The sequence below is a fragment of the Chaetura pelagica genome, unplaced genomic scaffold, assembly GCF_000747805.2.
Source record: "Chaetura pelagica isolate M959 unplaced genomic scaffold, ChaPel_1.0 scaffold123, whole genome shotgun sequence".
Classification (NCBI taxonomy): domain Eukaryota; kingdom Metazoa; phylum Chordata; class Aves; order Apodiformes; family Apodidae; genus Chaetura; species Chaetura pelagica.
The window spans coordinates 6486528-6511647 of NW_009953295.1; the positions used below are offsets into that span (position 1 = coordinate 6486528).

Sequence of the window (25120 nt, forward strand, 5' to 3'; positions counted from 1 at the left end):
CTAGAGTCCCTGCTTCTCCATGAAATAGAAATGGGCAATCTTACAGAGGACTTCTGTGAAGCTAACAGCAGTAAAAAGATAAAATTCTGAGCTAACCTGGTGTCTTCCCTTCCTTGTCCACTCAAAATATCTTACTTTAATCTCCATCAGGAGCAGGTGCTCAATTCTGCTTACAGCTTGACAATATTCATGGGAACAATTTTAGGTTTGCTGTTCCTCTGAAAAAGCACGCAAGCATGGGATCACTTTTTTGGCATCCAGCCTGCTTAGAGCTTCTGTCAAACACAATGGAAAAACCTACATCTCCAAGCTGGTTGCTTTCCATTCCCAACAACTTCCAAGCAAGGATGAGCTCACTTTTAAAAACCTAGCTTACATTTGCAAATACTAGTTTTATATCCACTTGCAAAACTACAAGCACTTTTCCCTGGATCCCAACAGGAATGGGGCAAACAGCCAAGATGACTTTCATGCTGGTTCTACATACTCCAAGAATTTAAAATAAGTGGCCCCTGACAAAATACTTGTACATATATATAAATTACACCTTTTAATGGCCAAGCAATATTTCAAAGACTCCTGAGCAGTAGCTAACAAATTTCTAGCAGCATGTTTTTCATAAATTAGTATTACTGCTCAGAACTCATGTTCACCAACAAGAATGCTCCAATTTCTGAAACCATTTCATTACATGAAATTTGAAGTATAAATGCATCACTGTACTAGCATAAGGACATAATCCTTTGACATACTCATCTCAAAAAAGACTTCTGGCTTGTAGCAGTAAATCACAGCCCTCTTTTCATACCTCATTACCATTTTGTATCTTTCCACTGACACCTGACCTTATGCATAATCAGTTATGAATTTCAAACCATACTTATATGCTACATGAGTCCCTCATTATTTTACATAACTCAGAATAGAAAAAGATTTGAGATGTAACTACATAATTCACAGTTCACACACTCAGAAACACAGGTCCACAGAAAGAAGTCCTGCTCTCGGATTCATGACTGTGAACAGCATTAAATCACACCTGCATACAGGAGCCTTGCAAGAATTTCAGGATTGGATTTTAAAAAGGATATTGCCAGTTCTGAAAAAGAAAAACAGTGTTGAAAATGTTTGGTATGTTGTTAAAGAAAGTATGAAAGAAAAATGCAAGTATTGAATTTATTACCTGTATTTTGAAGAAAGAACAACAGCACCAGTTGCATAAAGTTATAAAACACCAGTAATAAACATGTAAATAATCTTAAGGTTTGCAACGCCAATGGAACACAGACATCTACAAAGAAATATATATATGTATACATGTAATATAATAAAACCATTCATTAGGGAACAAGAAACATCATATATATGTATTATATAAAACAGCTGTACAGTGTGCACACAGACTTTCTGATTGCTCCAAAATGCCTGTCAGTCACTTCTCCCCATCATCGTTTGCTTAACATAGTTTCTTCACTGTCCACAGGAGAACTCTAAGTGACTGTCTAGTACTTCTAAACTAAGTACTCATAGTGCAGTTTGTCTCCATGTATATATATACATACATACATATATATATTCACAGATGTACATATATATGTGTATGTGTGTATATATACATGAAAAGAACAAACATACACATGCACACACACATGACAGATCTAAGTAGCTCCTCCATCCTGTGCTCTTGAATGAGTGCTTATAAAAAATCCCTGCACTCTCTGTGAAGGGAAGAAAACTTGCTGATTGTGCAGATTGAAGTCATTAGATGCTTTCATTCCTAACAGTCTGCAAACACACGTCTGAATCACATGGTGGTATCCCATATGCCTGAAGAGAGTCTGTTGCAGGAGGTATCTTCAACCTTCTTCAGCAGTGTTGGCTTTTTACAAGGGGGTGGAGGTGGGGCTGTGATTCTTTGCTCAGTGTTGTGCAAGATTTGCTGCCAGTCTTCTCTCTCTTCACACAGCTTTCTCCTCCAATCTAGAAGCTCTTGCAGAGCCACACTCTCATTCTCTGAAAGCCTAAGCTGATGAATAACCTGTAAGTGAGAAGGAAATAATAATAATAATAAAAATAAGATGGATAAAGTTAATTCTTTTGGCAGTCTACAGCTGCAGCATACATGTTGAATACTATTTCCCACAGAACCCTCTGCTTCTTTTGTCATGGATGTAAACCTGTGGGCAGGGCAGATTCGAGGCCTGTTCTTTTACATCCTCTGTAAAAAGCTCAGTGACATGTATAATGATGTACCAGAAATGATGACTTTCAGCAAAATAACCTCCCCTTGAACTCATGAGAGGTGTTTTATACTGCCAAGCCCTGTGCCAAGAGGGAACCACCTTCTGTTTTACATCTATTATTTGCAAAGGAGGATTTTCAGCTTGTCCACACATTCTAGTAGGATGATGAACAGAAATACTGAGACTGCTACAGTGTGTCCTGGCTTAGCCATGTTAAATGGTGAGTGGTTGTGAGTGCTCCTTTTCTAATATTTACAGTTAAAAGAAACTCAAGTTCTACATTTTCACTGAGGGAAAGCTGCTCTCATTTGTACTACATCTGTTTCAAATGTGTGTTGGGCAAGTCAGACCTCTCACATGTGCTGCCAGAGAAGGAAGCATACCTTCCATGGAAACACCTGAAGTTCTACTGGGAACCTGTTTAAGTTCTGATTGGTTGATATTTCCAATGAAAATGCATTAGCATATATATAATGTCCTAATAAAAGGCATTATAATTTCCAGTACAGTTGTAAAATCTGCATTTTTAAGAAAAAAGAGGAAGAATTGAAAGTGTTTGAAAGACTTCACCAGAATGTATTTTGGTGCCATTCCAGTTGCATACTACTATGATATCAAAACCCCCTTTTTTACACAAAATGCACCAGGGGATCTCAGCAGCTCAAAGGAAAATGAAATGTTCCACAGATATTGTTAGAGGGCTATTATAGACTTCTCATGTACCAAAACATATATGTGTGTGTGTATATATATATATATTTATTTTTGTTCACTCAATGTGAGTGGGAAAGATTAGAAGACAAATGCAAAATTTTTCATTGGAAACAGTTTATGAAGAAAGACAGGTCAGGTAGTTTTATCCTATAGAACAGCTGTATAGTTTTGGAGGCACTAGGGCTTACTGTGTCCAATTTGTATAGATTTTTATAGGCTTCAATTATGGGCATAAGTCAGTTTAGAAGACAGGTAGATTGGAATCCAGTATTTCCAATTTATACAACTTACTTGCACCTAAATATTAAGCATTTAATGAAACTGTATTAGGGGTGCTTCTCAGAGAGGTGTTGAAACACACAAAACACAAGCTGGGTTAGACTGTCATTGCAAGCCTTTCATATGGAAGAGTTTCAGAGACAAACAATCAAAGATATACCTGAGCACTGGCAGATAAGTATAAGAAAGTAGACACTTTGAAACTCTATTATTGGGTGTGCTCAGGTGAAAAAAGTTTGATAATAAGTCTTTAATGAAGTACAGACAAAGTATTTTAATAGAAACAGCTCCACTGCTCTTCTAATAGATACAAAAGCACACAGGTGCAGGGTGAAAAGCCAGTACAATTTGCCTGGGTGAGTCAATTGACAAATGCATCCTATTTATAGCTTATAGGCATTGGAGACGCTTTATTATCCCAACCCTGCTTATGCAAGCTGTAAATTAATGTTGGGTCAGCAGTTTCGCTGCACAGCTCATTTTCCAGTGTACAGTGGACAAATGTTGGTCCTGTCCGCAAATTAGTACATCTTTTATTACATTCTTAAAACAAATATGGAAATATATCTCAAATCTTTTTTCATAAAGGGATTGATCTGGTAAGTAAGCTGGAAAAAGTTTATATTTCAACATGGCTGGAGGATGCTCAATGGAAATCCAGTGGAAATGAAATGAAGGAAAATGCACAAGAAATGTCAGAGCTTTAAATGAATAAATTAATTTAATTAGATCTATTTGAACAAGATGATACCTTTTCTCTTTTCCATTCATGATTAAAGACTTTGACAAGGTAAAGATTTAGTATGCATATACTTTATAGAAAATATTTGCTGAATAATTGTACATGAAGCACAGTGTGAAATAGCAAACTGAGTTTATTATTATTTTACGCTATAGAGTCATAGAATCATAGCATGGTTTGGGTTGAAAGGGACCTCAAAGATCACCTAACTCCAACCCCCCTGCATAGGCAGAGACACCTCCCACTAGACCAGGTTAGTTAGAGCCCCATCCAACCTGCCCTTGAACACTTCCAGGGAGGGGGCAGCCACAGCTTCCTTGGGCAACCTGTGTCAGTGTCTCACCACCTCCACAGTGAAGAATTTCTTCCTAATATCTAAACTGAATCTACCTCCTTTCAGCTTAACACCTTTACCCCTTGTCCTATTTCTACATGCCCTTGTAAAAAGTCCTTCTCCAACTTTCCTGTAAGCCCCCTTCAGGTACTGTAACAGGTGCCCTGAACAGCTATTTTGTGAAGGGTGAATGAAATGTGTAGTGATTACTGCAATACTAATTATATATTCAATGAACACTAAACAAAAAACTTCAACCAGTAAGAGATAATCGTACCAACTATAGACGAGGGTTTTCCTACTCAGTGTCAGAGATCAATCTAACATGGGTAACATAGCATTTGGGCTAGACCCACGAAACCTGCTAGAATTTTAATACCTAGCATTTAACATTGCCCTGCCTTCCACTAGAAACACCATCTCTGTGTTTGGTATCCAGAGTCTTTAGCAGTTAACCAAGATCCCTATTCCCCACTGTAAAGTATGGCAAGATGTACAAAATCAATTTGTAATGAGCAGCGTAGGGAAGAGACCCCAGGATTAATTCCTTCCACCTCACAGCCTGAACTATCAGACTACAGAAGCAAGTACTCTCCTCCTGGCAGTATGGAATTGGTTGTTGACAGAGCATCAATGGCTTGGTCCCATCAGGACATGCATGGAGGAACTTTCAGCACTATATAGTGATTAGACCATATTGGGGAATTGGAAGATGTGGATCTGACTTCTCAGAGGTTAAGGAAGAAGCTGAGTTCCCACCTGCTGAGAAGACACTGGGACTCCAAGAGGTGGACTCTGAGGTGTGCTGTCCATGTGTGATCAGTATGTTGAAGTAAATGCTTCAGAGGGAGTCCCTCATGGTTTAGGCACACAAGAGAAAGTGACTTGGAAATAGAACACTTTGGTTATATGCTGGCAACCATTAAAATCTCAGAGCATGATCTGCCTACTTAGTTATACATATTTAAATTTTGCATCTTTGGAGAATGAGTCCCTGAGTTACCTCTTGGATTTAGTCTTCTAAATTTTGCCTACATTTCACTTCACAGCCTGCAGCAGACGTACTGGATTTCAACTTTATCTTAGAATCAAGATGAGTTGCTATAAGAGTAGTCAATAAATTATTTTAATTACAGTCTTATTTCTCAGGCTAGTTAAACAATTCAGTAAATTTTTAATTATACAAAGTTGAAGGTTTCACATTTTTAAATAATTTGTGAGAAAAGGTATGCCAGATAAAAATATTACCAGGCCTATTTAAAATTAACTTTGAGTTATTTACATATTTGGCTCTAGAATCTCAGGAAATTAATTCTGTATTAAAAGAGCAAATGTTACAACTTTACAAAGCATATTTTGTAATATTCAGAAGTAACAAAGAATTTATATTCTCTACTTGTGTGTCAAATGCAACAGTCTTAATCCTCAAACTAAAAGACTTTTAAAACTCTGTCTGAGAGTTATTCATTTACATCAGTAAGTTCTTTTGAGTATTTCACGTCATTTTACTTTCTCCACGGACAAATGTAGGGTTTTCTTTTAAAAAAATATGTAGTCTACTAATTTTTTTTTTTGTCATTTGTGATTGCATTGATTTTTCTTCTACAATTTCCATAGAATGAAAATAAGTATTTAATTACATTCTTGCACGTAAAAACATTAAATAATTTTCTTTGCATATATTGTGGCTCTGCATGCTTTATTACAGTTCAATTTACAGTTGCTTCTGTAAGTTTTAGTAAAGTTCCAGAATAAAAACATGCAAGCACAACAGAAAACAGATTTTCAAATCACAACACTGTGTAAGGACACGTATAGCATATAAATCCATACTCCTGAGACATCTGTGTGAGGTTACGAGTCCATATCTTCCGTTTTGAGAAATACTCCCAGTTATTTTCTTTAATAGATTTGTTAATGTTGGTGCCTTAAAGTACCTATCAGTAGATGCTCACAATTAATTATTACAGCATTATAATATTTCTCTTCCATTAGTATTTTAAACTGTTAGTAAAGTTGAGGTACCATAATAGAATCCATGGGGAGACTGAGTCTAGAAGAGCAATGATTTTACCTTTCTAAATTTGATCAGTATCTAAAGTGAGTTATGCAAAAATTGTAAAATGTTGATGATAAGATACCATAATTATCTTAGAAGTGGAGCTGCCTTGACTAACCCCATGTTTTTAATCTTTTCCAGTTTGAAGGTTGCCTAAAAATGTAAGCAGAATAAATTTCAGCCTGAAAACAAGAGGTAACTCACAGTTATCTTTGTGAGAACCCTCAACAGCAGTTCACAAACCCCAGTGGATCTGCAGATTATCAGTTGGAAAGACAGACGTGATCAGGACATTCTCACCTCTCATTTCACAATTAAAGACACAATTTCATTCAGTAATTCTGCAAATAATTCTTACTGTATGCGATTATTAACAAGACCAACATAAAATCCTGACCCTTCAAGTTCAAAAAGATGTATTTGTTTTTATGGGACAAGAAAACCCCAACCAAACCAAACTAAACAATAACAAACGAAACAAAAAAACCTCAAAACATAAATCAGGAAAGGATTGCTTTTCCATCAATTATTGAATAAAGAAAAAAAATAATCCATCAGCCTACATGTTATTTACCTATACAACACTAATTTAAAGATACAAGAGAAAAGCACACAGTAAACCAAGGGTGTGTTAAGAAGCCTAAGCAAGCATTCAACATAAATCAAATCAATATGTAAATCTGTGTTTGACTGGGAAACCTGTGTTGGACACATAAGACCCCAGCAGGGAGTAGAGAGCAGCTATGATAAATGAGTTTACATGCTTCTAAATTCCAATTAAAAATCTTCAAATACAAATGTGCCACTGGGATCCAAGCTGATTCATGTGATTGTCTCATGAATGCTGGGACATGCATTTTTTTTTACAAATGCAGACAGAATGGATGTATTAACTTGAGATCTAATATGCAACAATAAAGCGATTTTAGTTAATCGTTCTCTTAAACTGCTGCTGATCTTAATTTGTGTTGGAGCAAACTTAAAATCTCCAAAATGGCAAAAATGACAGGCTGTGGAGGTGGTATGCCAGCTTAAACAGAGTTAAATATTAGATCCATAACTGATATATATATATACACACACACACACACATTTATATGCATATATATTGCATTTGCTAAGTTCTGAACAAGAAAATATTTTTTCTCTCTCAGTTAAAAATTCTTATTACATCAAAAGAATAAACCAGCTTTAGAACAGATTTTTATAGATGACACACCAAAGTAATTTATAACTTTGCTGATATTTAAAAATTGGGGGATAATCTTAAAAGTAACATACTTTGCATTAAAATGAAACTAAAAAGGGACTACGCTTCTGAACAAAATCAGGACACCACAGGAGTCAGGAAGAAATGCTTTCCCTTCTGAAAAGCATTTTCCAGCTATCTGCATTTTTTGAGGGACAGATTTTATTTTCTTCCAAACATCAGTCACAGGGTGATGCTGGAAGTGGGATATTCTGGAGTCAGAGACCAGGCATGTCCAGGTACCTCTCATTGCCCAGTCCAGACCTCTGCTATCATATGGCTTCATCCTAAAAAAAAGTAATTCCACTGTTTGTCTTGGTTTTGCTTTCCGAAATTACTGGCTTTTCTGAAGCCTGTCTTCAGAAAAGGACCTTCCTCCCACATCTCTTTTTTTCCCTAGGCAGTAGCACCTTCTTGGTTTTGTCAGAAAAAGCCTCTTACACACACCTATGGTTCCTCAGATGAAAGATCTTGAATTCTTAATCTGACTGTAATTTTATTTCTGGTGTAAGTTGTCTGATTTTCTCAATTAATTAATCAATCATCTTTCATACAGCTTGGAGGTATTTCAGCAACCAAAGATATTACACCTTTGCAAAATAAAAACAGTACACAAATCCTGAGTCTTGCTGCAGTGTGTAATCTGGCAGAAAGTATTGGACTTGGGTAGATAATGTTAAATAATATATTACAGCACACATGTCAGGCACTCTGATTACCTGAGCTGGGAATGCTGTAATCAAAACAGGAGTATATTTTATTTGCTTTTTTGGATCTTGTGGGTTTCAATTATTTATGTATCATTATTTGTTTTGGCTGAATTTCTTTCAACTCTCTATTTCTGGTATCAGCTACAAAATGACACCTTCCCAGAGTGACTAAAACATCAACAAATATTGAAAGATTTTTTTTTTTTTTCCCTTTTAGGAGGCATTTCTCTTTCCAGACAAAGTGACTACACAATACTCTTTAAAACCTTGAGAGCATCCTCCTAATTTGCCTCCATTGCTTGAGAAAAAGATTGTGTTCAGGGCAGTAACTGTGCCTTTCTCAAAATGAGTTCTGAAAACAAATCATTTATTCTAAAGGTCTTCAGAGCAGCTGACCTACCAATGCTGATACCACTTTGTACATAATCTAACAACAAATACCTGAGAAACTGAATCATGTTGCTTCTTAATTGATCACTGCTGCTTTTTTTTGTGGGATTAATTTCATGGAGATATTTTACTCAAACAGTTAGACTTGGGTTGCCACAATGCTTTTGAAGTGATAATAAAAAAAAATAAAATCACCACCTCATATTTGCTAATGTTGTGTATCGGTCTTGTATAAAAACACTACACTTAAGCTCAAACAGCATTAGAAGCAAACACCACTTAATTTATGGTCTGTTAGCCATCTAAATCTCTGCTGATCTACATGTATAAGAGAATTAAAAGCAGAGGGATCAATTTGTTCTCTCTCACACCAGGTATTTATGACTAAGTGAGAAGTGAAGTCATTCTCCACAGGTGCTGTCAGTTGGGTAGGGGACCACACTCCCATTGAACTCAGATCTGAAGTAACCTTTTAAGGTTACCTGTTGGCCACTGTGACAGCCCAAGAGGAGTAACTCCCCTTTAACCAAACACTTGAGCTTAGGGAAGGTACTTGGGTGCTCAAGAGGTTTTGTTCCCATCTTCTCAACAGTTACATCCTTGTGGCAGGGGAAAATGTAATGAGGAAGCAGTGATAAAACAGAAAAGGGGCCTCAAATCTATTGGAAGTTGATTGTGGCATCTACTGGTTCAAAGAGGAGAATGTGCACTTCCCCTTTAGGAGGTCACAGCAGTGAGATTCAGGACACACTTGCTGAGGAGAGGGACATCAGCCCTCCAAAAGCCCTTGGTACAGGAACACAAGATATTGTACCTGCTGATGAATTTATACTATGTGTTACCTCATACCATTTAATCTATATGGAACATGTTTTCGACTGTAAGTCTTCTAAAAATAAAGCTGCACTGTGTTACAAGACCTGATTTTTGTCTCTGTGTGACATTACAAAGAGAATTCCTTGACATTTCTGTCAAAACAATAAACAAAACACTTATTCAGAGAGATATACTGATTCAGATGAATGATAAGTGTATAACATTCTAAACCTTCTCTTGAATGTTATGTGTTTACAAAGGTGTTAATGATTTTTTTTATTACACCAGAATAGCTTGATTGCCACGTTTTGCTTCAAAGATGATCAAAGATTACTTCCAGCTAATAGGTAAACACGGCAGACATTAATAACAAATGTTAAAGCCCAGTGTTTAGAACTGTGACAATGGGGGGAGGAGGGAGGTAGCAGCACATCCTTGATTATTCTTTTTTTTAACTTTTGAACAGTTAACAAAAGAAGTGATTGGCAACAAATATTAAATCAAGTAGGAACAAAGAGGGTCCTTGAAACCATAATGAATATGCAGCTCTTTCTGAGGGAAGAGACTGCTGAAAGCAATGAAATTTCATGAAATAAGAGCTATGGCTTAAGCTATAATGAAACAATAAATACATTCTTCACGAATATGAAAAGACATTTCCAATTTTTCATTGTCAGCTGTTGGCTCCTATATTACTGCAATCTGCCAACCTGCACGATGAGGTTTAAACAAAATAGAAGAGATAAGACTGCAGATTTTTTTTAATATAACAATATGTGAAAAAATAACTCTTTTTTTTTTTTTTTTTTTTTAATCTTACCCCTTTGAGAACAAGAATGATAAAATGTGTTTCAGAAGTGCAAAACCAAAATTTTACACCCGGGTGTCTTGTATGTCTGATATTACTTAACCTACCAGGATGGCAAGCTGCTTGCTTATTTTTGTCTTGTTTCAGGAGTTTTTCCATAGGATCCTGCATGCATATGGCATAATCTGATTACAAATAATCCAACATTTAGCCATTAGCAAACTAAAACGCACCAGAAGGCTTTGCACCTTTTAATGGGAAATTTTCTATTTTTCTTCTCAGATGGATGAATCTTCAAGAGACCAAGGTAGCAAACTAACTTTTACAGAAGCAGCCCTATAAATGTAGATGGATTTTTAAAATTATTTTTATTTTATTGGACATAAACAATCACATTGATAAGTGTATGAAGCTATAGTATTTGGAACATCACATAGACGTTCTACTTTTTTACTCCTTGGTCCCTCTCTTTTTTTTACTCTACCACCATGTGCTCTCCTCCCCCTCTTTTTTTTTTTAACTTTCTTTTCATTGTTTTTCTCTCTTCTCTGTTGTTTGTTTTTGTTTTTGTTTTGTTTTGTTTGTTTTTCTTTCTTCTCTCTGGCCCTTCTTTCTTTCCTCTTGGTAAATCCCCTATTCTGTTTTATTATTTACCTTCTGTCTTAGTAATTTTATTCTTCCTCCAACCTTAGTTTTCTGAATCATCCTTTATCTAGTGGCTGTTTTACTCCCCACTCCCGCCCCACACAAACACTTATTATCACTCTAGACTTTAATCTGCCCCTCACTTCCCATCTGTTCATTATCTCCAGGTTGTCCATCTCATCCTGTTAGAGACAGACCATGTTGCTTCTTGCTGCCCACATTAGAAACAAGGAGCATTTTAGCTGGCCCACTTTTCTTCATTCTCACACCACATCCCACTTTGTAGTGAATGTTAATAACAACTTTAAAATATTTTTCCTAGAATAAAAAGAACAGACAACCAGTTCTGGGGCTGTGAAAAAGAAGATGACAGGCCCCCTTCACTTTTGTGTGAGGTGCCTAAGATACAGTCTTGCTTTTGTTGATGATTTAATTTTTTTGCTGCTGCTGACATTCCAAATAACATCTATTCCAACTGTCTTTATGCTCTACCTTTTAAACATACTCATACATAGGAGCTATTGAGAACAGAGGAAGCAATAAATACAGACTGGAGAAGAGAGCACATTGGACTGCCTAAGGAATTGGGAAATGCTTGATGTAAAAGAAAAGAAGCACAGTGGTAATGTTTTACAAAGCTCCTTTTATTTTTGAGGAGGTTTTGGCTTTCAGGCCCTTTTTTCAACATTTGTGGAATTCTCCATTGTGTTTTGGGATCGCTTACTGGCATGTGATTGAATAGAAATTACTCTTAATCATAGCAAAGTTTTCTATCTAAGCAAGTTTATGGCACAACCAACCAGAATAAGTGTCTCTTCCATTTTGGTGGGGTCTCAGCCTCTGGAAATAAATTATGGGATAAGAATTAAAGACTACAGATTCAGGCACATTTCAAAGTTCCAAACGGTTTAAACAAATCCCTGAAGCTACTCGCAACAAGCATTTCAGTATTTTTAAACTGGTAATCTTAAACCAAATTTGGAAAAGGAAGTTTCCTAGTTTTCAGCTGTTCAGGGAGCAAGAGATGCAGCACAGCAACCAAAAAGCTTTCTGCAGAAGTTCAGCTGGATGCAGTATTTGCAGCTGATGCATTTGGGTCCAGCTGCTAAGAGCCAAGTAGGAAGGATTTCTTCCCAGGGCAGATTGGGATATTGTTTATTGCAGCAACATATTACTAGGACTTCTATTTTATATTTGGAAGATTCCCTTGACAATAATGTTTTGTTTTACAGGAAAAGCCTAAAATACATGGACACTGGCATCGTGGGATGGTAAAAAGAATATGTGAGGCTCTTTTCTAACAAATAGTTTCTGAAAAATCTGCTATCTGTACAAACTTATGTGCATGAAACTTCTGGATAACTGATTCTGAGAGCTTTGACCCCCAAATTCATAATTCAGTCTTCACTGATGATGAAGTTGATGTTACAGTGTTACATCAATTGTTTTGTTCTTTATGTTTTTTGTGGTACTTGGTTTCAATCTACAGATAAAATCATTTGGAGATCAAAAACTGTACAGACACAAAACAATATGAAGGAGAAGGTATTAATTAAAAACAAAGAAACAAAACCAACCCACATACTTTGTTGTTCTTTTAAAATGCAAGACTGATTTCTTTTGACGTAAGCTCTTTCATTTCTGATGAAACAAACATATTTTAATACTCTTCCCCATTTTCTAGCAGAAGAAAGTACAATTTTTTTCCATAACTTTTAAATGAGTAATATTTTTTAGTATTTTAACAATTGCTTTCAATTTTTGTCATTTCTCATTCTGATAAAACCTGACCTTTAAGAAATCATTGCCCTAGAGAAGTAGTATTTCCGACTAACAGTGAACCTTTTGTTTGTTTCTTTTCAGCAGACTTTGCTTTAGAGATAATTTGCTGAATTTTCATCTGCATGATAATTTTTACTTGGTAATTGCTTTAAAAAATATTTATTAGAAGATTGACCCTTTTGATACATGTCGACAGATACTGAAGAATTTGCTCTCTTAAGTGTGTAGATTTGCAGTGCGCAGGAAGGACCAAGCAGTGATGCAGGTGATATCACCTCATGTGACAACATGATGGTACCACACACCGCAATGACTAAACTTTAGTTGGATGTATATGAGCCTTGAGATCCTGTGACAAAAATGGAATTAACTCCTGTCACTTCAGGAAGGAACTAGCAGGGACATATTAAGAAAAGCATAAATATTAGAAGTCCCTGGAAGCTAATGAGCCAGTTTCCTTTAGCTGAGATGACAGAGTGTCTGCCAAGAAATCCAAGGACTCAGTCTATGTTTCTCTCTATAAAGCAATTAGTCAATCAGTACCTTCACAGATCTGTGAAACAATCTGTCCTATTTCATACATCTGTGCAAGAATTGCTTTAAAGTGATAAGGTTACTGCAGTGAAGCCTGGCAAAGACTTTCACAATAGGGTTGTATGCTGTTAGAGTCATCAGCAGCATGCTAAGAAATGTCAAATGCAATTAAACCAAATAATTTTCAAATATATGCCATGCTTTGGAAATGATGAGGAATGCTTTTTAAAGCAAGAATTCTTGGCTCTGTAAGCACAGACCTGTAAAAATATTTTATTATCATTTCTATTATTACTACTATTACTACTATTACAACAACAACAAGAACAACAGTAATAATAATAGTTTTTGTCAGATAAATATTTTTCCTTTTTTTTTTTCTTCTGGCAACACCGTTTTTGGAAGATGTTTTTTTCATCAAGCAATTGTATCAAAAATCACAGAACCGCAGGTTCCTTCTATAAATTTGTCACAGTTCTTACCGAGTTTGCATTTAAGGATTGTCCCTGCATGTAATTCTGAGTATGTGGCATGGAATCTATTTTAAAGATTTGTGAAACACTTTGGCAAAATACCTGTTTACTGAAAAGTGACATTTTAAAGTACTAAATTGAAATTGTGTTCAGCTTTTAGTAAGCAGCTTTGGAAAAATCAAAAATAGAAGTTTGTAAATGGCTAAAGACTTGCTTCTAAAATAAAGCATTGAAGTACTACAGACTAATTTCACACAAGGATACAGTTTCCATTTGCAAAGATAAGAAGATAATGGCTCCCCTATACACAGTTAATTTAACTCTCCATGTACTGCACTGGTGTAGTAATTTATACTTGATCCTCCTTGATCACAGGCAAGCATTTTAGCAACATAGGTGTAAGGTATTCCAGGATAAAAGTGTCTCACTTCATGTGACACTGGAGCACTTTGATTTTTCATTCACTAGAGAGGGCTGTTTGGCCACTTGCCTGCCTAATAAGTAGTTGGTTTCTCATGAAAAAATATAAGAGACAACTGAAAATATCACTTCTGGTCATCTGCATAATCCCATATCCTCACCCAGTATACTGATCTGGAGATAACAGACCTGTATTTTTTTCACAGTATGGTCAAAGTATATTTTGAGAGTCTGAGAGGTATGGTGATTGCAAAGGTTCGTTACTGTCTGCAAGACAGGCATGTGCCCATGTATTCCAGGGAAGGTCTGGCCAGCCCAGCCTCACTTGTGTGTCTGAAGAGATAAGCATGGTTCTGGGTGCTGTCTTGGCACGGTTTTACAACTCAGAAGAGATGCTTTAGTCATGCCTGAGCTTTGCACAGTGGGGCAGAAAAGCAAAAAAACAGAAGACTTTTCTACTAGTTTGCTCACATATTTATTCACTTATGCGTTAAGACTGAACGTGATGTTGAAGGTCAAATCCCACTCCTGTTAGAGTCGATGGCCAAACCTTCATTCACTTGGTTAGGGTCAGTATTTTGTTGTAGTTAAATGTCAGGTGTCTCTTTTGAACACTGAGTAGCCTTTAAATCTGATAAAGCACATAAAGCACTTCCTTTGCCTTCTGGTAAAATAGTTTGGAAACTAAACTACTGGTTATTGAGAAGTTTGTGTTGAGTAAATTTCTCTCAGCTCCAGCATATTTTCTCTTTAGATGATATTTGGATTTAATGCAAAATTCTTACAGTCATCTCAGATAAAAAAAATTACTTGGGACTACCCTTTTAAAAAAGTGGACAGCAGACATAAAGACAACTGGAGAATATACCAATGCTTTTTAAGTGAAAATAAATAAATAAATTGCTAGAATGCCTTCATGTCTGAATTGGCTACTTAGAAAGTAAAGCGTTTCACATTGTATATAAAATGTTGAAGAACGAAGAAAAAACATTATGAAAAATGTCATTATTTTTTCTTTAATGCACACCAAATTTCAATCTACATTGTTATTTAAATTGACATTAAACAAATTTTAAAAGAAGTAAAGTTTAAGCTTCACAATACCTCAGTACCTATTGCTGTTTTAATTTACAGGTATTTTGATTTTATTTTGTACTTATTGATATTTGTATAAAACCAGTGAAGACTGCTTTTGAAGTCTGCACTGCTTTTATATATAAAAGGATGATATAATTACGTATTTATTCCTATGAGGTTCATTATCATGCAATTCCTTGTGGAATGAATGAATATCTTGAGAGAGAGAACACATTTTCTGCCTGAAAATACCATCCTCACAACCAGCAACAGTAAGTTTCATAAAGTTTGAAATCTCCTATGAGAACTATTCAGGATGACTATCCTCCTAGCAAAAGAGAATTAAGAATAAATTTGTGTCCTTAGCTCAATACAAACCCATAAAGTCAGCATTTTCCAATGCCAAAACCAAGAATTTAAATCAAGACAACTTTCAACAGGCAGCTACTGGCTACTTTTACTGGCTCTAGTAGACTGTCAATTAAATACTCACCTGACTAGTGTGGCTCTCCCTATGTCTTTGAATCGACGAGCCTGCCGTAGTGCTGGCTGACAGTCTTGAATATTCATTTTCCTCTGGTAGACCTAAAGAAGAACAATACTAATTTATAATCTGATGCTTGTGCATTGGCTGACTTCAGCATGAGATCCAAAAGACCGTGACATGTTATCCTAAAAAAAGAATGAAAAAATGACACATTTGCCTGGGTATTTACTATTTTCATGCCTAATAAAAAGGAACAGTTGTTGCTTGCCAAGTATTAATAGCATCATAGGTATGCTTGCTGGTCTACAGAAGGAGCAACTGTACTGAAAGAGTCCACAAATAACACATTACCTATACATCAGCCAGGGATTTCTCCTGCAGCGTGGAAATCCCTGGCTTCCCTCTGGCTCCTTTTCAGAGCAGAAGCAATGCAAAGGGAATGGAACACAGGCCTGCAGTCTGTTCTCTAACCAATGTCTTTAGGTTACATGGGAAGCTGACGGTAAGTCCAGGATTTACAACTTCATCTCCTCAGTACAGATGTTTTTCTTTGTAATTCTTGTACTTGTTGTGTACTCTCCCTGTGGGAATTATCTGCCCAAAATTTAGCTGTGTAAAAACTAGTCATCCACTGTAAAAGAGCCAGGCACTCAACCTCTGTAGTAAAAAAAACCTCAAACACTTCTGTACAGTCATCCTACAGTGGGGTTCACAGCCGGTGCTTCCCCACCACTTCTGTCAGAGTGGGAAGACCATTCACACAGCACTACAGTCATCTGGAAAGTGAGATGAGGGGATGCAAAGGCAGAGGCAGAAACACCGTCACTTCATGACAGGCGTTATTAAGACAATCACAAACTGAAATCACAGACACCATGGTAGACCTGGTGTCCTGCAATTTGCATTATTCTAGGCCACCACCAATGAAGAAAAATGCCTTCCTAGGCCATCAGCATGTTTTGAAAAAGATAATGCTCTTTCACTATATTAATACATTTTAGGATCTACCTTCTGTGACAGCCTTGAGCTAATAAGGTTATCAATTATTTTCTGTTTATTTCTATGAAAAGCACTTGCTGGCCTCTTCTCCCTAGTGACTAGTGATTGGACAAGAGGAAATGGGGTCAAATTATGCCAGGGGAGGTTCAGATTGGATATTAGGAGAAATGTCTTCACAGAAAGAGGCATCGGTGAGGCTTTGGAACAGGCTGCCCAGGGAGGTGGTACAGGCACCGTCCCTGGAGGTGTTAAGAAAACAGGTAGACGTGGTGTTTCAGGAGATGGTTTAGTGGTTAGGGGTTGTAGGGTGGATGGTTGGACTTGATGATCTGGAAGGTCTTTTCCAACCTTGGTGGTTCTGGGATTCTGTGAGAAGAGGTCTTACCAAATAAGTAAAGTTTCCATATACAGCAACAGCATGTTGTCACTGACATGGCAAGCAGAGGCTTGGTGGAGTTTGGAAAGATAAATGGAGTAGCTGATTACATTTTGAGAGTTTTCCTTTACATGTACCTAAGTAAATATTAGGATACCACAGCCGTGCACGGAATAAGACCTTGCTTAATTCATAACAAAGTTGGAATAAGCATCAGTTTAGCAGGGGCAGAACTACAAGAACAGAAGTTAATTGGTGTTTCAGGCTGGAGCACGAAATTACACCATTTGGACAGGACATTCTTGCAAATATTCTCAAGTTACCAAAAGCAAGCCTAATTTGACAATTTTTTGGCAAAATAGTGCTTGCTGACATTATTACTGAAATTACATGTGGTGGTGAAAATGATAGCATGGAAAATGATTCAATCAGTAACCTGTAACTGGAGAAATCAAATGAAAAAAAATGCATTCCATTTCTTTTCACATAATCAAGAATATGGTCTTGTCTCAAGCAATATGTGGATTCAAACAAGAAACCCCATCCTTTTCTCACTTACTCCCTGTTATGCAGTTTCTATATTGTCTTAAAGGAAGATCCCACACCCAATCCCTGATCTTCTTCCTACATTCCTGTTTCTTATTTCTGTTCCGTTCTCAGGTACTCCTTTTAAAATCCTTCAGATAGATAGTTTGCATCTCACATATTGAGATCTAGATTACTAGACATCAAGAGGTGGCTCTGCAGTTCCAGAAAACTTCCAGTTTCGTAAGCTCTGTGAGCCCTGAACTGGAGACCCTGCACCTCCTGCCTTCCACCATTGATATTTGCAAACCAACAGCAACACCAGAGAGCCTCTGCATCTTTGCAACTGTGGATACACACAAAATTCCCCAAACCTTCTACCTTCTTCCATGCTTCTACATTTACACACTGGCTGGATCTACTGACCAGCTCCACTTGATACATTTGCTGCTATAGTGTGAAAGAGGCATCACCAGGAGAGGTGAGATTTAAGGCTCTGTGCTCAACAGAGCCCGTGCCATGGTGACATGCTCCTTTTCTGTCAGATCATCTGCTGTGACACCTCTTCATGCTGTGACTTGTTGCCTGATGTGTGGTAAGTTTCAAGGGACTGTATAGCAGACTGTAGCACACAGGTGACAGAATGGTGACCTTCTTGACAGCTAAAGTTAGACAAGGCTAATCTTCTTACCTGGATAAAGCATAGGGATCTTGGTGAAACAGACAGGCTCTCGACAACTACTCTTATGCTGATCAGCACAACCTATACAGTGGATCTCCACAGTCAAGCAGTGGATCTCAGTTGCAACTGAAGAGGAATAACCAGAGAGCCTTCTTTCCAGAAACAGCAGCATGCCAATGGAACTGGATGAGCAGCACAGTGCAAGGTGCATGCCTGGGTGAGCATTAGGGAAGATGCAGCACTATGCTCCTGCATCCAACATAGCTCTCTCATCTATACAATATCTACTCTTTCATTTGGATTACACTGGGTAAGTACCTCACTCTACTGGGGCAAGGAATTGTCAGATACCTGGAGAATGTGTCCCTTTCACTAACCAAAGGCTAGGTCACCTCAGTCACTGATTATAATAGTCAGATTCAAACATTTCACTTGCACTCCTCTATATCCTATTAGGTACTAGTTGGAAATAACAACACATTTCAGGAAACTGCTACCTGCAGTGTTCGAGAGGATCTGCTGCTTTGGGTGATTCAGGAACACAGCTTTCAGCATTGTAATGCAAAAGGCTATTATAGGCTTTCTGATTACTCTTTGTGTTTGGACAAGAAATAGGAAAAAAGCTCTTTATTTTAGACTAAAAACTCTAGTAGGCGTGGAAGGTTTGCTGCAGAAAAGTCACAGTTTGATAGCACAGAGCTGTAGAAAGCTGTTACTCCTAATATTAAAGATAAACTAAAGAAAAGGATTACATTATATAAAATGAAAAAGCTACTTCTGTTAAAATTCGGGACTAACAGCAGTACCAGAAATTAAACTCAGCTTCCAATGCAGCATTAATCTGTTTGGAAGCTGAGCCAGCCAGTTTTTTAGCTGCTTGGTAATGGTTTTCTAAAGAATTCATCAAGTTATAAGAAAGATTAACATCTTGGTCAAAATGATTATTCTTTTGAGCATGGTGACTTTAAGTTTCATGATGCTTCAGAGGAGTGGTGCTGACACTTCATTTATGACAGCAAAAGACTAGCCTTATTTAAGAAATCGCTTCTGTACTAGCCCATATGAGTAATATATGAATCCAGAGTTTGTTTCTATCACTGGAAAGTAGATTATATAGTTGCATTGTGTAACAATGGGGAGCTGATTACTTTGTATTCAAGAGTTTTGTAATCTCAGTATTAACTATTTAATAGAGCATTTCAGGTTTAATTTTCCTCAAAGTTGCAGAATTTTGGTATACGGTAACAAAGGAGTGAAAAAGTTTTTTACATGGGAACATCTCATGGCACATCCTCAAATATCAGTATTGCATAGATATATCCAAGAAGACACAGATTTCAGAATCACAAAGATGTTAAGGTTGAATCCTAAAAGGTTTTTTTTCTTAAGTAAACTTGCAAAGAGATTTTTAATTCATGTAATCAAAATACACCACAGCTTTCCATATCGTAGAATCTTTCATTTATTATTAAGGGTAGCTGGAAAACTAGCATTCTGTATTGCAAAAATTATTACCTGATTTTGCCCTGCATCAGGGTAAAATCAAAGCTTGCTTCATTTCTGCAATAGTCTGATAGGCAAAACATAGATTTGAACCTTGAAATACCACAAATAATGCTAATTTCTTCCCCAGTGGGATACTGCCAGACCTAAAGGGAGTTTTTTTCTACTCTTGGAAATTACATAATGTCAAAACCATTCCTTATCAAAGCTGCATCAAAACTGGGAACCTTCCACATAAAGTTTGATTTTGATGTATCAAGTGTTTTTAAAGGTAAAAAAATAAAAATAAAAAATCTTACTGGAAAATTCCACTGCACAACTTAACACCTTTACGATTAAACTTTCCATTCACAAAGAGTTTGAAAAGAATTAGTTTATGCATAATAGATACTGTACGTTATAAATATCTACAGCCCTGGCTACTAGTTGTTGCAAATAAACAACTTCACACAAGAAATTACAAGCACCCACCTCATCTGTTAGTTGGCCTTTTATTGAAGCAATGACTATGTCAGTAACTGAGATTGTTTACTAATGTAATAATCACAAATTACAAACTTAAGCATCATTTAATTTCTAAGCTGAAAGAAACTTAGCTCTTGTGATTAAACTCCAAGTTAAGGGGTCTGGGGATAAAATGGTTGCTCTTATAAAAGCTGATCTCCCACAGAGCCCGTTAGGACACCAGAACACATGGTTAATGTCCTACACAGAAAGGAATCAAAGACTTGGTCTACCCACAGTTTTTGTGTAAATTTAAGAGTCATACATGTATGTATGTATGTATTTCAGTATGTATGTTATACATACTGAAAGTATGCTCCACTCCTCCCCTGAATATTATATGGATACAAAAGGGGACACAGTTGGAATGGATAAAGATGCCTTTTTCTTCTGTCAGAGTACGTTCCTGGTTCCATACAGGAATGAATGCACCTGTATGCTCATATAGCTTCTCAGACTGGATGAGTTTTCTGCTTTAATTATCAGAGAGTGCAAGAAGAATTATATTGGCCAAGCACTGCAGAATTTGTAGGACAGGCATTCTTGAAAAGAATTACTTGGTTTTGAAATGTTTCACTTTCATAATAAAGCATGATAATACAAAAAGAATTACAGCATATTTAGAGAACAAAACGCCATATTTCACTTGAACTAAGATTTTTCCCCATTTGATTTTTCCAATATATCTTTCAAACTATCAACTGCCTTATGTGCAGTTCTGCCCCTAACAGGAAAGGATATACAAGTGTTCTGCTTAAATAAACCATATTTAGGCTGAAGTTTTCAGCATGAAGATAATCATACAAATTATCATGCAAGTATTTAGGCATCTGCTTTGTCACATTCCATAAAAAGAAATACTTTCCATTTGTCTGATGTTTGCTCATACTTGTTTATTTGTATTATGTGATTCTGTGTTATATGGGTGTTATATCCTTAGGATTTATGCTTTTAGAACCTTGAATGATTTCATTCTTTCTGTCTCAAGAGACATTGTTTTATTTTCTTCACATTCAACTTTTATAGGAGAGGGTCTTATCAGTTTACGCACACAAAGTTAAGCCAGTTCCAGAAACACGGATATTTCACAACTCAGAAGATTTCAGCTTGACTTTATCTTAAAAAGCTCATTCAAGGAAACACTTCAGCAACTTTATGTTATAAGAGCTTTGGGATTAAAAACTGCTTACCATTTGATACTGAATTTCCATTTTCAGCAGTCACAGAACTGGACAATGGATTAGATGACTGAGTTCCATGGTTATTTGCATTTTTATCCTGGGTTTCTGATGCAATATCTGATGCACTTGGATCTTCCCTGCTCCTCAAGTTCAGATTAGTTTCATCACCTGACACAAACACAGAAAAAGCTTGTCAGCGTCTTATTAACTAGTGGCTTTCACATGTAAGTCTAAAAAGCTAACACACAGAAACCAAATTAGTTTGTTAAATTAATTTAATTCATCACTAAATTAATAAGTCCAGTGATAAATGTAGAAAGTTTCAATCAGTGTTTTTTGGAGGTTTTTTTGTGGTTTGTTTTAGTTTTGTTTTGCTGGTGTTCCATGTGTAGCCATAAAAAGTTTATGGAAATGAAAGGCATCAATAAAATTTCATTTGTACTGTTTCTTTTCACACAAATACCAGCTGATAAACCTCAACAAGGTTTGTATTTCTTCTGTTTTCTATTCTATTCTAGTTCATGAGAGTTCATATACCACTGTCATCACTGCAATGCTTTTCTCCAGTGCATTAGGTGATACTAGCAAGAGCTCTAACATGAGGTTATTTTTTCTCTTATCTCCACCCCCAAGAAATAAATTTGCCTTTGATATGAAACTATACATAGCAGGATTCCTCCCAGCAGAGCCTCCCCATGGGCATAATTTTTACTGCCTTAGGCTCTCCAGCCATCATCTGCCATTTCCTATGAAGTTTCAGGGTTTCATGTCATAGCCTTCTAGCTACATTTCTTCAAGACATCAAGAGGAGGCCAGATCCTGTGGGAGTTTCCAAGCAATGTACAATGCACAGGCATTTCTTCATAGAGAAGGGAAAACCTTTTCTCCTCTCCCCCCCTCTGACTGATGGCAGAATAGCTGACAGCAAAGTGCCTGGAGCTGGCTCTGAGCTTGCCCAGCTTTGTCAGCCCAGTGTGCCACAAGGGCTCAGCCATCAGCTGTTCCTGAGAAGTGCTCCCCTCTGGATTTCAAGGGCCAGAGACAGGCCAGGGGCTGGGAGACAAGACTGTGAACAGATGGGGATGGTAGGAAGGACCCCACTGCAATTCTGGTACCTTTGGCTATCCCTGCTCCCTCCCTATGGGACAAGAATGGGGAGGCTGCATGAGGCTGCACGGGCAAGGCTGTGCTGGTTTTGATGGATTTCTCTCTCTTTTCAGGGTTTCCCTTCATTTTGTGGGTAACATATATACATACTTTTTCCTTGAACTAATCAGGTTTCTTTCACAGGAGGCAAAGCTGAATCCAGTTCTCTCTCTAACTCCATTTCCTTTTTCCTAACTCTTTCCACCCCTTTGAGGGTTATCCTTAGGTGTGGGGCTGACATATTATGGCTGATCTGGGTGCAGAGGCTCTCATTGAGCAGTAAAAAATGAAAATTTTTCTTGTATGACAGCTCTCAAAGAACTATTCCTTGAATTTGGTTGTGTCTATTTGTCATAATAACAGCAACACCACGAGAGGTAAAAAAACCTAGGCATTAAAACCAACATTACAGCATTCATCCATACTTGCAATGATATCCTCAGCTCTCCTAAAGACACAATAGAGTCATATAAGTCTTCAGCATGTGAGCATTTTTCAAGGCGATAGGAGAAACATTTTTTCACCAGGTAACAGACACTGTGACTGCAGGTTTTCGAACAGGCTGTTGACTGCAAGATCGATTTTTCATTTTTATGCCTAAACTGCAAAAGACCCACCTGGTTTAGAAAGTGCAAACATTTAAAAAATGAATTAATGAAACAAAAACTATATAGAATCATAGAATTGTTTTGGTTGGAAAAGACCAGTCCAACCATTAACTCAGCACTGCCAAGTCCACCATCAAACCATGGCCCTAAGCTCTGCATCTACATGTCTTTTGAATACCTCCAGGGATGGTGAATACATCCATTCTGATAAACTTGCAATGTTTCATTTCACTGAAAAGGGTTTTCTTGGGTTTTTTTTCAGTTATCTAGTTCTGAATCTTTCTTAACATTCCCTTTTCTAACAAAAAAGCTCTTTTTGAAAAGTCAAAAAGTTTGTTTCCAAGCTGTCAGAATACAACACACTAATTTTTATTTTCTCTCTTCCTTGCCCCCCTTCCTTGATCATTATTTCTTGGCAGATATGATTGCAGTGTTTCCTGGTGCTGCTTCACTGCACATTTACACAAATGTGCTATGCAATGAAAAAAACCAGGCCAGCTCTACCCACAGTAACTGACCTGGGAGAGGCAGCAGAACCAGAGCCTGAGCTAGAAAATGCATTCAGCACAATTATAAGAGGATGCCTGATTTAGCTTTTGTACAAGCAAGTTGACTGCAAAATGCATCTTTGCAGTTCCTATTAAATTTGTCTGAAAAGGAAATGTCACTTTTAGATGTTAATAGTCAGCGCACTTGCTTAGAGATCATAATCCACCTACGTAACTATTGTGCCGCCTTTTACATGAAGAGTAACAGGGGAAGTGGCTGGGATCCTTATTTTTCTTGATATCCAAAAGGTTTATTGATTTGCCTTTATGAACCTGCAATTCATTTGAGAATGTGCAAGTAGAAAGACTTTTTCTTGCATTCCTATTTGCAGAAGGCTTTTGTTTCATAGCTACATTGATATCTTTTCACGGCATTCATGAAGGGCTCCATGGGAAAAAATTATCTTTTCTCCTTTATATCTGTAGCACGAGATATCACAAAGAATGATGAATAGCTACTATTGAGCTAAAATATCATCCTAAATTGGCAGAAACAAGTAGTGGACAGTTATGCAGCATATCTTTTGGCACAGCTGTCTGGAGAGACCTCTTATCCTGTTTGTTCTCTTCAGTCAATATAAGAAACATGCCTTTAGTTTCTAAATAGAAGACTATATAGAGAAAATACATTTCATAGTGTCTTATTTATTTAATCTTGGGGGTGGGAAAGAAGCCTATGTATTGTTTCAAAATAATCTGGATTACATAAAGGTACTTGTACTAATTTTCTATATATAAGCATCTTCAGATTCTTGTTTCAGCAGAGTCATAGGAGTCTGCAGAAAAAAGTGTAACTGCATATGCTGGCTAACTTCTAAAAGACTCCTGGAGAAGCCAGAGTGTATCCCTTGCAAACAAGTACTGCTTGTTTACTTTGGACTATGTGAAAAATAGGTGAGTTTCTTTTCTAGAAATAGGATAACGAGAGGATGCTTTAGTCAGGTGTAACTAATGTACTGCCACAGTGCTGCAAAACTTAGGCTGGGATTCAGGCTGGAAGAGACCTCAGGAGCTCCCTCATGCACCCCTGCTCCAAGAAGAGCCAGCTGTAAGATCAGACCAAGTTGCTCAGGGCCTTGCCTGCTTGGGTCCTGAAACCCAAGGATGGAGCCCACCCCCCTCCCTGGGCAGCCTGTTCCCCTGCCCACCCCCTGGCCTGACTTTCCCCTGGGGAGAGGTTCCAGTACCCAGCCTGACCTCTGATAGGGTCAGTTCCCCCCTGATGAACCTTGTTGTCCAGCTGTGACAGGCCTGGTGCCCCAGCTCCATCCCTTCCCTGTAGGCAC

General features: G+C 37.3%; 1 protein-coding gene across 1 annotated transcript in view; it reads right to left on the reverse strand.

Annotated features, from left to right (window-relative positions):
* Positions 1-1343: 1343 nt before the first annotated feature.
* MYO16 (myosin XVI) overlaps positions 1344-25120 on the reverse strand; it is a 277452-nt gene continuing 253675 nt past the window's right edge. The window contains 3 exon segments of the mRNA XM_009997923.1: positions 1344-2038; positions 15769-15860; positions 21542-21700. Of these exon segments, the coding sequence (XP_009996225.1) occupies positions 1805-2038; positions 15769-15860; positions 21542-21700 (485 nt within the window). The 3' untranslated portion in view covers positions 1344-1804.